Source organism: Anguilla anguilla, chromosome 6 (genome assembly GCF_013347855.1).
Source record: "Anguilla anguilla isolate fAngAng1 chromosome 6, fAngAng1.pri, whole genome shotgun sequence".
Lineage (NCBI taxonomy): Eukaryota > Metazoa > Chordata > Actinopteri > Anguilliformes > Anguillidae > Anguilla > Anguilla anguilla.
In genome coordinates, this window is record NC_049206.1 from 50,875,091 (window position 1) to 50,889,349 (window position 14,259).

General features: G+C 43.4%; 1 protein-coding gene across 9 annotated transcripts in view; it reads left to right on the forward strand.

Moving 5' to 3' along the window:
- The window catches only part of lama2 (laminin, alpha 2), a 100,047-nt gene that overhangs the window by 41,483 nt on the left and 44,305 nt on the right, over positions 1 to 14,259 (forward strand). For all 9 annotated transcript variants that reach the window (XM_035423835.1, XM_035423844.1, XM_035423841.1 and 6 more), the window contains exons 14-19: positions 2,934 to 3,145; positions 3,406 to 3,517; positions 6,412 to 6,525; positions 8,389 to 8,516; positions 9,259 to 9,345; positions 12,553 to 12,764. In XM_035423835.1, coding sequence (XP_035279726.1) covers positions 2,934 to 3,145; positions 3,406 to 3,517; positions 6,412 to 6,525; positions 8,389 to 8,516; positions 9,259 to 9,345; positions 12,553 to 12,764 — 865 coding nt within the window. The remainder of the gene's footprint in view (positions 1 to 2,933; positions 3,146 to 3,405; positions 3,518 to 6,411; positions 6,526 to 8,388; positions 8,517 to 9,258; positions 9,346 to 12,552; positions 12,765 to 14,259) is intronic.

The following is a 14,259-nucleotide window of genomic DNA, read 5'->3' on the forward strand; positions in this document are numbered from 1 at the left end:
GGACCATGTGTGTGCCGGTTCCACATTCCAGCGAATTGCCACGGCAACTGAGGCCACGAGCGGTGACTGATAATTCCCTTTTCCAGAGGAGGGATAGCGGAATGCGATGGTAAAAGCGTAGCCTCGTGTGAACATCCCACGTCGACCGGTGCCAAGAGCGCAAACCCGATTGCCAGAATTCCCCCCCCCCCCCAAAAAAAACATGGTCTGGATCCTACTTTTGTTTTTCCAACTGTTCAGAGACAATTAACGTAGGGATCATTAAAACAGCAGGCCTCTCATGTTTGTAAATGCTTCTGCAGACTGCACTCACATCTGAAAGAATCATGACTTGATTATTCATTTATATTTCATCACGGTAATTAGTCGAGAATGAGCACCTGTTGAAATAATTTACATCACATTCGATAATTGAACAAGGGGGAAGACTTTAAAAATCTTTTGAGACTCCTTTTAACTAATCTCGAAGCAAAAAAAAAAAAAGATAATAGAGATCTTAATGTCACCACAAAATTTCTAATCAACTGTACCTGATGTCTTCAGTAATAATATAATCATACTAACACGAATAATGACTAGGCCAATAGGTTTAAATGGCACGCGCTATTCCAATTTTCACATTAAAATCCCACAGTGATGAAGAGTACACATACTGTAAGACTGGAATACTCAAATCTTGCCATCGAAGCCAGTAGTCCTGCCGGCTTTCATTCTTCCCCTTTAATCAGGACTGATTGAAACCTGGGACACCAGGTGAGTTAAATGTCTGGCCAATCAGTGGCATTTCGCAATCAATTAACCATCGGATAGGAAAGGAAACCAGCAGCCCAGCTGCTATGTTGAAAGTTGATATTGGGTGCTGCTGGTCTTCTGTGTAGCACGTCTATGTTCCATAAATATAAATCTGTCCTGGGCAGTTTGCTCTATTGAACACATACTGTACCTATGACAGGAAATAGGGAAACATTATTATTCGCAGGCTTTACTAGAAACATCACAACAAATGTGAAATGTATATTCATTGAACAGTGAACGGGTCCTGGGAATTCACGTTCGCGACAGGAGCGATACATAAAAAGCCTTCGCCGGCGATGACTGCCGGTGAGTTTCCCAGCGTTTGTGACGTTCGCTCGCCCGTCTTGAGCACGGGCTCATTACCGTGATTAATTTCGCTCTGGCATCCGTAATGCGTGTCGCTTTGACACGAGGACCGCTTCGTTTTCTGCTCTCTAGTCGTGAAACAGTCAATAAAGGAGCTTCGCTGGAACCGTGGCGTGTTTCATTGTCGCTCACGCAACTTCGCCGATGCGGGGCGAATCAATTAAGAGGGCTTTCTTTGAGCGCCGTTAATCATTTGTGCGATGTGCGAGCAAAGGGTACGTCTGTGTAATACACGCTTTTTCCCCCTGATCCAGCGTAGGTCGTAGAAAAAAGGTTTCATTTCGTCTGAATGAGCACTTCACCGGGCTTTGTCTTTATTGGGCCTGTACCTAACTGAAGACGTTCCAACATTTATCTGCACAGTATTCGTGCGGAATGTGTTCTCCATGCCCTAAAGCATTAAGTTAAGCACTGAGATAGATTCAAAGGTGATGTCATGCGGAAACTAAATACGTCTGTATTGAGAATCTCAAATGAGAGGCTCCTATTATGTCATTTTGGCCATATAAAAAGGTGCAAAGAGGCTGCTCAATAGGACCTTGCCAGATTGACTGCAACCTCTGGTATCCTGTTTTCAATGCTCGAGGTCAAAATCCTAGTACTGGATTGGTTTCACTTTTGACATTCGAAAGGACTACATCTTACACATTTGTTAACATCTTATGATTATGTTACATGTTACATTCTATGGTATATTTTATGATTTGACAACATTTTATGAGCGACTGCAATTTCTGCGTAGTATCTGTGTACAGTCCTAGACCATGTGGAACTGTAAGTCAGTTTTAGAATGGTTTTGCTGGTGTGTGTTTTGCTGTATCTCAATTTATTTCAGTTTGGAGAGCAGACTACACCAAAGCAGAGCACCTTACGTGGTGCAAAAGAAATGCAACGACGCAGAAAATTATCTAAATGATACAGGCAGGGAGCTGTCAATCAAGGACTGCCCAAAGGAATTTTTTTTTACTCGATGATCAAACACAGGGCCAATTTGAATGTTGCCGCAGTTGTAATTAGTACACAAAGGGTACGGCATCACAGGGTTTAAAGGTTTTCTTTAATTGGTGCTTGTACTTACACCGGGAGAGAGTGTCACTCCTTCTAGCAGTCAAAATGGCAGGAGTTTCAACCAGTCAGTGGGGTTTTATTGAGATATTCCAGTGTGGAAAGCACTCATCAGCCCTGAGTGGGAAGCTTGTGAATATATGACAGGTCATTATCGATGGTTAAGCCCTGCTTTGCATGTGTACACTCCATTAATTCAGTGCAAATAAAGTGGCCGGCTTCTATAAATTGTAATTTCCCAACAGTCATTGGAACGGTAAATAACGTTCTGGCTGAAAAACATCCGATAATCTTCTCTGATTATTCCATAAACAATGTTTGCCGTTCCTGATCTTCCAAGTTTACATTTATGAGTTTTAGATGTCACCGGATTCAATCAATTATCAACACACAGTGACAAATGCAAACCAACCCGCACGTGCACACACTGAGTTGTTTGTGCAGTAAATTTTATTTTATACATGTAATCAGAAATCTGGAAGCATTTTTCACTTTAAAATCTTGAAGTTTTCACAGCCATTAAAAGGATTCCTGTTAATTGCAATTGCAAAATGCATTTATCTGTGATTCCTGTTTTGTTTATGGCTAGTATTCATTTGCATTTTGGGGGGAGGGATGCTCAAGAATTATTACATGAAAAAAGGAAATGTGGTTGAAAACAAGGATGCTGTCATTCAAAAACACGTTTGACTTCTCATCTCTCGCAGGGCAGCGGGATAACAATGACTGACAGTCGGTTTGGGCAGCAGGTGCACCCCTTCTCAGAGAGCACAAAGAGAATCACTCTGCTTCCTGATCATTTTCAACACCATAAGACAGGCTTGCCTATCAGCAAGAAGGAGTTCATGATGGCTCTCACTAATATGACAGGCCTTCTCATCAGAGCCTCTTACAGCAATGAGAAGGTCGCCATCTACAGGTACACAGAAGCATGACACCCTCAACCCAGCATCCTTCTGTCAGGGCATTGTTTGGCTTTCTCTGTCATCATCACTCTGTTTCTCTGCCATAATTGAAATCATGTCCTCCTGTTGTTTTTCTTATTAACTTTTAACATCAGTTTATTGTCACATTTAATTTGAAATTATGCATGCTTTTTTTTTGCGTTCACCTTGTGATGCCATTGTGACCGTATTGCCAGTTGTAGTTGTCTCATTTCTCCTTGTATTCCTTGGTTAGACTACTTTCCGTAAGTCTAGAGGTGGCCGATGAGTTCTCCAGGACAGACGCGAAGGCCAACGCTGTGGAGATGTGTCACTGTCCTCCTGGTTACGGTGGCACCTCCTGTGAGGTGAGTGTGTATGTGTGTGTGTGTGTGTGTGTGTGTGTGTGTGTGTGTGTGTGTGTGTGTGCACATGCTCCATTCCCCACTGTGACAATGGAGTTAGGATGTTTGTTTGAGGGAAGGGCCGGGGAGAGAGTCGCTGACACGCACGGATAAGAGGAATATGCCATTACAGCAATCTTCACCTTCTACCGAAACGGCCTTTTCTATTAAAATGGTGATAGCTATTGATTTCTGGGCGTGCGGTTTTATGCTGACTCAAGCCCGATTTTTGGCTGCTTGTGAAGAGAAAAATGAAATGAAATTAATGGTGATCACCAGCCTTCTTTAATATGTGGAGGAGGTGTGTAAGGGACTGCTGAATTGAAGCATCGGGGTCATGAGCTGCGCAGGTGTATTGTTGCCCTCCGGCAGCTCGCTGAAAATCCCTCCCCCTTTCTGAAAACCTTTGAAAAGTAAGAGCGCAGAGAAAGACAGCTGCCAGCTTTGCTTGGTAAGCCAAGGATCACGGTCTGATTGCTAACGAGCAGTTCGAATTATTACATATATATACGTAATTGTGAGTAGTGTTCAAAACGGATGGACAAATGAACAAACATTCAATGGCTCGACACTTTTACTTGGTGTACTATGCAGCGAAGGGTTTGGACTAATCTGGTTTTCGTCAAGTAACCAATCGATTTTCAGTTCTGGTTTCCGCAGCCTAACGGCCATAAGTCGATACAACGTTCAAATATCTAGCCATTGATCGCTAATTTGTCCATATTTTTGATAATCTAAAAAAAACCCATGCTGAATGCAGTTCAAATATTTACAGGCAGTAGCCCTTGATTCATCATATACAGTTTGCTCCCCTTTGATTCTTCATACACAGTTCACTCACCTTTGATTTATTATAGTTCACTAACCTTCTTTGTATAGAGTTTGTACTGTACAAATCTTACCATTTGTTGAGCAGTCTGTGCTGCTGTGCCATTTTGATGCTACTGTAAGTAGCATAGATGATGGAGCAAGATGTGATGTAATGCTCTGAATCCAAAATACTGACCTTTGCTGTGAGGGTAACCAGAGAGCACATCTACATCGCTCAGTTAGAGCAAATGTTGCACCCAAATTTGGCCTGTCTTTGAGGGTTGCGCGGACCGCAAGGATGCAACGTTAGATTAGATTTTTAAAATTCACCCACTTGCTGAGAATAATATATATATTTTTTATTTTGTTAATGTTATTATGCATTGTGTATTACAACTGACAAAGGTGCAGCTGTTTTGTATTACTGATTACTGTGATTTCATTGTAACCATTCTCTTTCAAACTACTGTGTGCTCTTACAAAGGTTTTACTGGGGTTTCTCGCTCCTGGATTCTGTATTTACTACCACTCACTCTTCAGTTCTTAATCTTGTTTCTTTTCAGTAGTATTTTTGCCATTTTCCCTCCCTTTCTAGTTATTTTCTTTTCTTTCTTGCCTTTTCTTTTCCTCTCCTCTTAGGGGCATTACAGGGTTACACTCTTTGGTTACGACAAGGTCAGTACAGGAAAAGCATTGTGGGAAACTCATCACCAGGAGATGTTTGTTATTGTTGTCGTGCCCAGAGCATGCTGTCTTTAAGAGAACTGTGTGTGGTCTCCGGTCTCTGTCAGTGTGTGCAAACCGACAGCTCCAATATTTGACAAAATATGGACTTGTAACAGCATTCCATCTGATCTGGGGGTTTGGCCCTAACTTTGAAGAAATTAGTCACATGGATGGCTACTGGGCTGATTTATACCAATTCAATACAGGTTGAAAGCTGAAAATCCCATTTGCACATTCTGTATTTCAAAACAGATTTAAAGATTTTTAAAATCAATCTTTTCAATCCTCCTGTTTGTTAGCCTGCCTGTAAAGATGACAATGTAAGTAATGGAAGTAAGATCACACAGTGGGCAATGGGCTTAGCCTGACCCAAACACAGTATTTATTCCCCTGATAGCCCTCTGTAAATTAGCATCATTGATTCTATGTCTGTATGTATTGTTATATAGATTGCAACATGTGCAGAGAATATTCAGTGAGGGAACAGCTCAAGGAAATGCAATCAATGTATATAGGAAACAAACTGGTCATATGACTGATCCGGTGTAGGTATGATGTAATATTTTCCCTTAATTGTTCCTGTGACCCACCTATAGAGGGCATTTGGTTTTCATGTTATGGCCAGAAAGACCAGAACATTCTTAGACATGAAATTTCCTTTCCAAATCACATGTATTATTTCCTTTAAATTCCCAATAGAGGATGTGTCAAGTCAATTAATCTAATCCAAGATAGTTCATTAAGGGTACGGCAAGTGCTGGATGCATGGAACATGCAATGGATGGGATCTTAAGTGCATGGATTACTTTCCTATGCCATGAACAATATTAACGTTTCATTCAAATAGGCTTCACTATGACTTGTAAAACTCAGTGTTTGATTTGGGAAAATGTGTGGCCATAGAAGCTTGAAAATGCCTGGCTTTTAATGGTGTATTTAAGCACTGTGAAACTGTGAAAGCGTGCATGTAATGTGTATGGCTGCATAGTCTGAACCTGTGTTCATTATGGAATTGTTTTTTTCTCTCTCTCTGTTTGGCCTGCTGTAGATTGGCCATATTTTTTTATGACCTTTATTTGTAATTTTATAAATATGATTCAGATGTGTCATAGTGAAAATAACAATAAAAGTGCAAAACCTAACTGTCTTTTACAAACCTTGTCATACATCACTGAAGTAATGCTGCCCTAAAATTCTCTCATTGTTTAATGGCTAAAAAGCAGCCATTTTGCTTTCATACATTTTCACATGCAGTCACATCCTCACACTGTCAATTATTTATTTTTCCACCTCAAGTGAAATATTTTGTTTCTCATTTGCAGATTTGCGCTGCTGGATCCCGAAGGGTTAATGGGACGTTGTACGGCGGCGTGTGTGAACCCTGTCGCTGCAATGGCCACGCCTCACTCTGCGATTACATCACAGGCCATTGCATGGTAAAGTCCATGGGAATTACTCCGGGATTGTCTTGCTATTTAGATGAACCGAGCTCTAATTTCAGAGTGCGCGGGGTGTGGCAAGCTACTCAATCACCTGATTGATCTTAGCTTTGCATTGACCAGAAGATTGTCATTCAGTTTTTACATTTTGAGTTTTCTTTGAAAGTTTGAAATCTGTAGTTCGACATTGTGTGACTATGACTTATTTGATTAATTATTTAAAATCTTACTAGTATGTATATGCCTTCTGGTTTTGTCCTATTCTGCCAATTGATTAATGCTTGGAGCAAAGTAGCATACAGTATAATTAAGTAGCAGAATATCCTTTCTTCTTACACAGGAGAGCAGGGGAAAATAACAAGAAGAAATATTCACATGGTCCACTATTTACTATTCACTGTCTATATCACACTATGGCAGCAGTTTTATTTAGTATGCGCATGAACTTCCTGACTGACCTGTTGTTGTTATTTACAGTTTAAGCTATCTTGAAAGGGCAAAGTCTGGCTCACCACAGAAAGTCTATTAATATTGTGATTGGATAAACAATGACATTTTCCCTCTTTTACGTGACATGACGGAATGATTTCCAGTATGAATTTGCAGATAAAGTTTGTTTCACAAGGTACACATATTTTTCTATTGCTGTTGGATTTCCTCACAGTTTCTTTGAAGTCTGGTGAGCCCTGTAGAGAGCTGACCTGGCTCAAATATGCATCTGAAATATTTAATCTTCAGTACATTTAAATATGCTCCAGCATGAATTTTATGAACATGATGAATGAATATTGCTTGCCAAAACATAGGGTCGACTCACAGGGAAGAACAACTCTGAATATTGGTGAAAACAGAAATTTTAATTTAACGATTGTCAGGAATCTTTTGGGGTTTTACTGGAGCCTAAAGGATCACCCTTTAAATGATATGTGATGCGGTCTTTTCCCAGCGATTGGCCTTTCTCCAGCCCATGCCCCTTCTCTCGAGGGCGAGCGAGTGTTTGTAATTGGTGCTGTGATTAAAAGACGAGGCCAGCAATCAACCTGCCCTGCGAGATATGTTCAGAATTCAGAAAGGCACTTACAATTTATTTTCATGACAGATGATTTAGAAGGCAATTAGTAGCCAAGCAGCAGGCAGGCAGTCAGGCTTAAGAGTGCATCAGTGGAGCTGAGAACACAGGCCCAACCAATCCTGTCATTTCTCTTAACAAACAATTTTTTCTCTCTCTCTCTCTGTAATCAAGAAATCTTCTCCATGTGGCTAATTATGCTGAGCAGACATCTGCAATTGACTCAAGAGCGCTCAGATTTTATTAGGTCTGACGAGGCGTGGAGCTTAAAAAAACAGTTCTCATTTCATTAGTGGAGCATTACTGGAGTTTGGGTTAATGCTATTTTGTGGGAAAATACATTATGTTTAATTTGGTGACACCGGGGATGCACAATCTCTTCTTTTACTTACTTAGTAATGTTGATAAAATCGTATGCTGATTTGATTTGCAAAACTTTTTAGTTTTTTGACGTCACATCATTGATTTAAACGCCATTTTATAAAGAAGAACATATGTCCACATGTATACCTATTTTTATCTTGGTTGGCACACAAAACTTGGAAGTCTTTGCTGGTGTATACATTTTACTTTGCTCCAACAGATTTTCACAGACAATAGTGACTTGAGACGTCCATGAAAGTCATTTTTAAATATAAATTAGGCTACTTGCTGTGCTGTGATGCTAACATTACCTTTATCTTTAGTACTTATCATGTGCTCACATCTAAGATAAAACACAGGATGTTTCTTCTCGTTGGTGGTCATCTTTCTCTCAAGGGTGTGAAATATAATTTGTCCTCTTTTCCAAGGATTGTGCGGATCACACTGCTGGCCCTCACTGTGACGTTTGCGCTCCTGGTTTCTATGGGGATGCTACCAAGGGAACAGCCAATGACTGCCGGCCATGCGCCTGTCCACTGCAGGGTCCTTCCAACAAGTAAGCCACCATGCCAGAGAATGAAACGAAAAGGCACTTGATTGACAGCGAATCTAAAGAAAACGCACTGCTGTAAAAAAACAAACTGTCATCGCATAACGCTGATGTCCTTTTAATTGCGAATCTTATAACACGCAAGCCCGTTGTTGCTGTCATATCTGGTCTAGCGATACATTTTGAGTCAAAGTATTTCTGGCAAGCGCCCCTCCGTGGTGTTTTTTCGACTGCCTCTCGCCCCCCTCTGGCACCGCACCACGCTTGGCTGTGACTTCTGAGCCCCGGTGTGAACAATTGCTCCAGCGAAGCACCGCGAAAAGGGCGGTAATCCCCCCCCCCCCCCCCCGGTGGACAGAGCGGGGCGGTGCGCCCGGGGGGCAGGAGCTGAGCAGCTGAGCATTCCTGTGACCCGGCCGCGGGGCCGTCGGCTAAAGAAAGACTCTTCCCCCCGCATTCCGACGCCGTGGAGCCGCCCCTGCTCTCTGTATCCAGTGTCGTCTGAAATTAGCCGCCCCCGCCATTCGGTCAGGAACCTGACCCCCCCATCTTCCCCCCCAACCCTAACGCACCCCCATCCGTGCACCCCCAAGCTCTATCTTTGGGACCGGCGGGGGCCAGGGACTGGCGATCGACACGGTGATGTTGTGTGTTCGGAGAGCAGGGGAAAAATGGGCCTGATCCGCTTCTCTCTGCTTCTCTTTCTCTTTCTCTGTCTCGTTCCCGCGTTCACTCAAAAACAACAAAGCTTCAGCCCCACGTGTTACCAGGACGCCCGGGGGGAGCTGATCTGCGACCGATGTCCGCCGGGGTACGCGGGACCACGCTGTGACAGGTGAGTGAGCGGACCCTCGGACGCCCCGTCTCTCTTGCTCTTAAAAGACGGACTGCTCGGAGTCCTGGTGCCGCTAAGCCTGATATTCAGACATTTCATTCAGATAAAGGCAGAAGAATGACATAGGTTCTATTATTCTGTATCCTGCTTAGTTATTGTATTTGTTATTAATTGTTGCTAGTTTACATTAATCATGTCAATGTAATAATTTTCATCAAACTACTAACAACACGGGACAAAAAAGTAAAGCATTTGGTAGTGCAAAAAAGCAGTAGATGAGGGCTTGATTGTAGCGTGGGCTTGATGAGTTCCTCGACTGAGCTGCAAGGCTCTACAGATTTTGCTTCTTGTCAATAAGTCACCATGTGCTTCCGTGGTCTTTACGTGATGTTTCTTTATTTCATTTGATTCCACATGGCAAACCGTGTCTGTGCAATCCACTCATAAAGGCCTGGACAGAGCTGAGTGCTGCTGCTGATATTGATCATTCAGTTCTCTCCATTAGTATCAATAGAAAAAGGGCAGCATCTCTGGACCTTTGGGAAGATTGATCGCCATTCAGTCAATGTCATGGTTCTGTCGGAACCCACTTAATGTCATTTATATCAGAAGTACATCACGTGTTCTTTTTTTGGAGGTGGGGGGGGGGGGGGGGTGGTTACTGGCCTATATGTGTCATCTGTGTGTGTGTGCGTGCATGTGCATGCACAAGTGCGTGCTTATGTGTGTGCGTGCGTGTGTGCATGTGTGTCTATGTGTGTGTGTGTCTGTGTATGTGAGCTGTGTGTGCCTGCTTTCTGTGCACGTGCGTGTGCTTGTGTGCGCGTGCGTGTGTGTTTACTGGGAGGTATGTGGCTGTAGGGATGTCATTGCAGAGAATACAGTAGTCATCAAACTACCAGGGGTGGATGGCCCCCTCCTCCAGCTCAGTCCCGTCCCCCTGCTCCGCTGACAGATGGAGACAGCAAGCGTGGGGGGCACGCACCGCCCCTCTGGTGGCAGCCTGCTCAGATCCTGACCCTCCATTAACTGCGGGCAGGTGGAGAGGAGCCGAAAAAGCAATCCCAGCGAGATGAAGAGAGGAGCCCATTTGTGGGATGAGGCAGGCCCTCCCCATTCATCATCCTTTGACGTGGAGGGTCGGGGCAAAGGGGCGGGGCCTTCCCTGGGAGACTCCGACAGAGAGGGTGAAGGGCGGAGCAAAGACTAAAAAATACAAAAAAAAAAAAAAAGCGGAACTACCTGAGGATCGGGAGCAGACCGCTAGCAGAGCAGATTCCGGGAGAATTCAGCCTCTGCAGTAGTTTATGACCATAGTAACAGTACCAGGAACAGCTCGCCCGCGTGTGCTATAAGTGGCATTACAGACCCCCCAGTGGTGAAAGGGGCCGAGATTAAATGTGTCAAGGCGAGTGCTGAGTTACTTTTACACTGGTGCACTTTGGGGAAAAAATAGTAACACAGCAGACACCGCCACTGGACTGGAGAAAAAGGAAATTGTTTAGCCCCGTGGTGAAACCAGGCTGTCAAATAACACAATGCTCTGTATTTTTACTGTAGACCCAGTTGCACTGGACGGCATCCCGGAAAGATGCGTCTCTGAGTTATGAATTTCTGAATTTCTGTTTAGATTAGCTGCGACTGTACATTGACACTTGATATCCGTAGCGAGCAGGTCGTCCAGCGCGCGCGGCCAAAGCGGGGCTTAAATGTTTCCTGTCTGAACCGGGCCAGCTAATGCCGTTGGGGGTGCGCTTGTAATGCGATATTTATAGCGGGCGCAAGGCACCTGGTTGGACACATCAGCGCCCGAGACAGGGCCTTTCCTGTTTGTCTGGGAATGCGAGGTGGGCAGAGTGAGCTAATGAGGGTGCGCCTGCGCCGGCCGCTGACTTGTAGGCGAGAATAGCTCACCTGTTCACTGGCATGGGGCAGAATGGAAAATGTGACGACGCGTGGGACTTGCGCGGTGGTCAAACACTTTTAATTGTTCCCATTTCCTTGTACAACATTGGGTGTCCTACGTCATAATGGGAGCATTATGTATCACCTTATTCTTATCATTCTTTACAATCTTCTAAAACAAAACAAAAGACCCAACATTCAAAGTGCAATAATTATTTCCGCATGAATTTCGTTGCGTCCCATTGACATCAAATACACATATGCGCAGAGCAGGAGTGTGCAGCTGTACTGTTCTCATATACTGCCCGAATTTATATACGCACCATCTGCAAGGCTTGCATTTGTGTGTGCTTTAACATGGGCGTTTGTGACTGTTTGGCTCTGTTATTTGTGCATGTAAGTCGCCGATAGAGCCGCAAGTGTGCGAACACAATCTCGACGTTACAGTCGTGAGGCACGCCGCCCACGCTGAGGCTCGGCATTTTCGCCTTCTCTCTCCCGAGAGCGTTCGTTCCGCACTAAGTTTTAAGTAGTTTTTAGCAGTCCGTCTCACAAACAGCAGGACCGTAAAGGACCCTGAAGTTCCATTTAGTCGAAAGCCATGTTCGGCCGCGATATTAGCATAAGCTGTGTTTCTCCGCGAGGCGCCCGCTTGATGGCTAAAATAAAATTGCAGACACGTACTTGCTGGCCCACTCCAACGGTTCATCCTCACATGAAACAGTCAGAAGCAATTACACATTCAATTAATTTATCTCTGCCAACTAAAGGAATCTGCTCTGAATGATATGGAATGATTACTATTCCCGTTCTGCTATCATGCAGATAGAACAGTTGAATGTAGATAAGAATTGTAGGAGCCATTTAACAAGAAGGCAATAGATGAAAAGTACATCTTTATCAGTGCCAAACATGACTCATTTGAGAGAAGAAGTAGGGGAGTGAGAGAGAAGTTAAAGATAAGAGTCGGGGTTAGGAAGGTGTGTTTCATATGCGATGCCTTCTGAAAAGGCAAAGCGCAAGAAAGCACATTAGACACACCTTTGTTTTGAATGCAGAACACTAGTTCTGATAAATATGCACAGTGAGGTTTTAAAGCTGTTCAACATCCTGATCGTATCCTTCAATATCCTGTTTAGTATCAGGAACTGTATAAAACAAACGATGATGACAAATATTATTTAACTAGAAAATAACCTGAAATGTTTGCATTTGTCAAAATAATTATGAAATGTAATACAGGCAGTTGACTGATCGCTGGCTCTTAACCCTTTGATAACCATACTGGTGACATCGCTGCAGGTGCTCCAATGGATTCTTCGGAAGACCCACAGAGCCGGGAGGCTCCTGTCAGCCGTGCCAGTGTAACGGGAACCTGGACAGCTCGGCCCCCCGCAGCTGCGACCCCCTGACGGGCGCCTGTCTGCGGTGCAGGGAGGGCTACGGGGGGGAGCAATGCGAGACCTGCGCGCGGGGGTACTTCGGCGACGCCATCACGGCTAAAAACTGTCAGCGTGAGTACACCGGCGACGCCACGGTTACGGCTTTCTTAATTTAGCCGCCCGGCAGGCGGGCGGGGTTTCGTGCTCCTTTTGAGAGCGCTGTCAGAACTGGTTCACAGGATGTCGGTTTTTTTTGGGGGGGTTGCTGTTTATCTGAGCGTCTTATCCTGTTAATCTCAGTCTTATTTACGGCGAGAAAGTGAGATTAAGTGCATTGCCTCATGGGTACAACTGCAGCCCCACCTGGAAAACAAGCCTGCAACTCGTTATTTTTAAAGGCTAAAAAGCTCCACTACGGCTGAACCACTCAGGCACTGCTGTGGGCCTGTGTGTATCGGTCAGGCGGTCCTGCAGATAAATCTGTGTATGGGAGTATTGGGCTTTAACTCTGTTCACACAGGACAAGTTCCATTGACATCCCCTGGATATTTTACCTGCCGTTTCAATCTACATAACTGGCCGCACCTGGATCAATGTTACTGACATTGGTTTGGCAAAGGGTAGAAGGTTCCCAGTGTAGCCAACATAACAGTGACATTTAATTTAGAGAATTGCAAAAAGAAGGTTCACGTTCGATTGGGGAATAATTTTGTTCATTTGCATTATTTTTTAAATGTGCAGCTTACATTAATTTTTTTTTGAATTTTTATGTGCAGTTTTAAATATGAAGTAATTCGATTTTACATAAAGAATCTTCCAATAAATGGCATATGAAACCGAATCATCTGGGGGAAGAGTGTTTGTGTGTGTGTGTGTGTGTGTCTGGGGGGGAGGGGGTTCTGAGATCCTCTGAAAATATTTGACAGGAACAGAAAATTGAATTTAATTTTATACAGACCCTTAAGAGGATGAATGGCACTGTGAAAATTAAGGAAATCTTCAGATAGACAACTGGAAACGATCTTTAAACAACCATGATGATAAAATCTCTACAAGTATCAAGTGTGCTGAATAAAGTATATTGGTGACAATCTTACAGAAGTACTGTGATAGACCATGACATCTGTAATTATAATCTCCAAAAATAATGACCCCAGTCCCACTTTACCAATGTGTGTTGTGATATTAATTTACTTTGGCTAAGGCGTTTTACTTTTTTTCCCACCACTATGACAAGAAAAATCGGCTAATTAATTTTTGATTTACCTCAGGGAGGCAAATGTTCATAGCTAAGCTCAGTGTGGAGTTACTGTTTCTCAAAGGCTATTTCTGCCACCTTTATTCCTTTGTAGGGAGTCCAGTGGTTCTGAATTGGCCCTCAAGTACTCTGCAGTGAACCATGTTGTGTTCTTTTCAATGAACTGTTGGAGAAAAAAAAAAGATTATTCTTTTTTTTTTTTTTTTGCAACAGCTTCCTGATCAACAAGAGCAATGTGATTAAAATAGTAGGGTCCATGTAATCACTCTTGACAGAAATGCAAAAATCTCACGAGAGAATAATTGTGTTAAATGTAAGTTCATAATCACTGTCTAAGATCATACAGATACATCATGGTGGTGCACCACA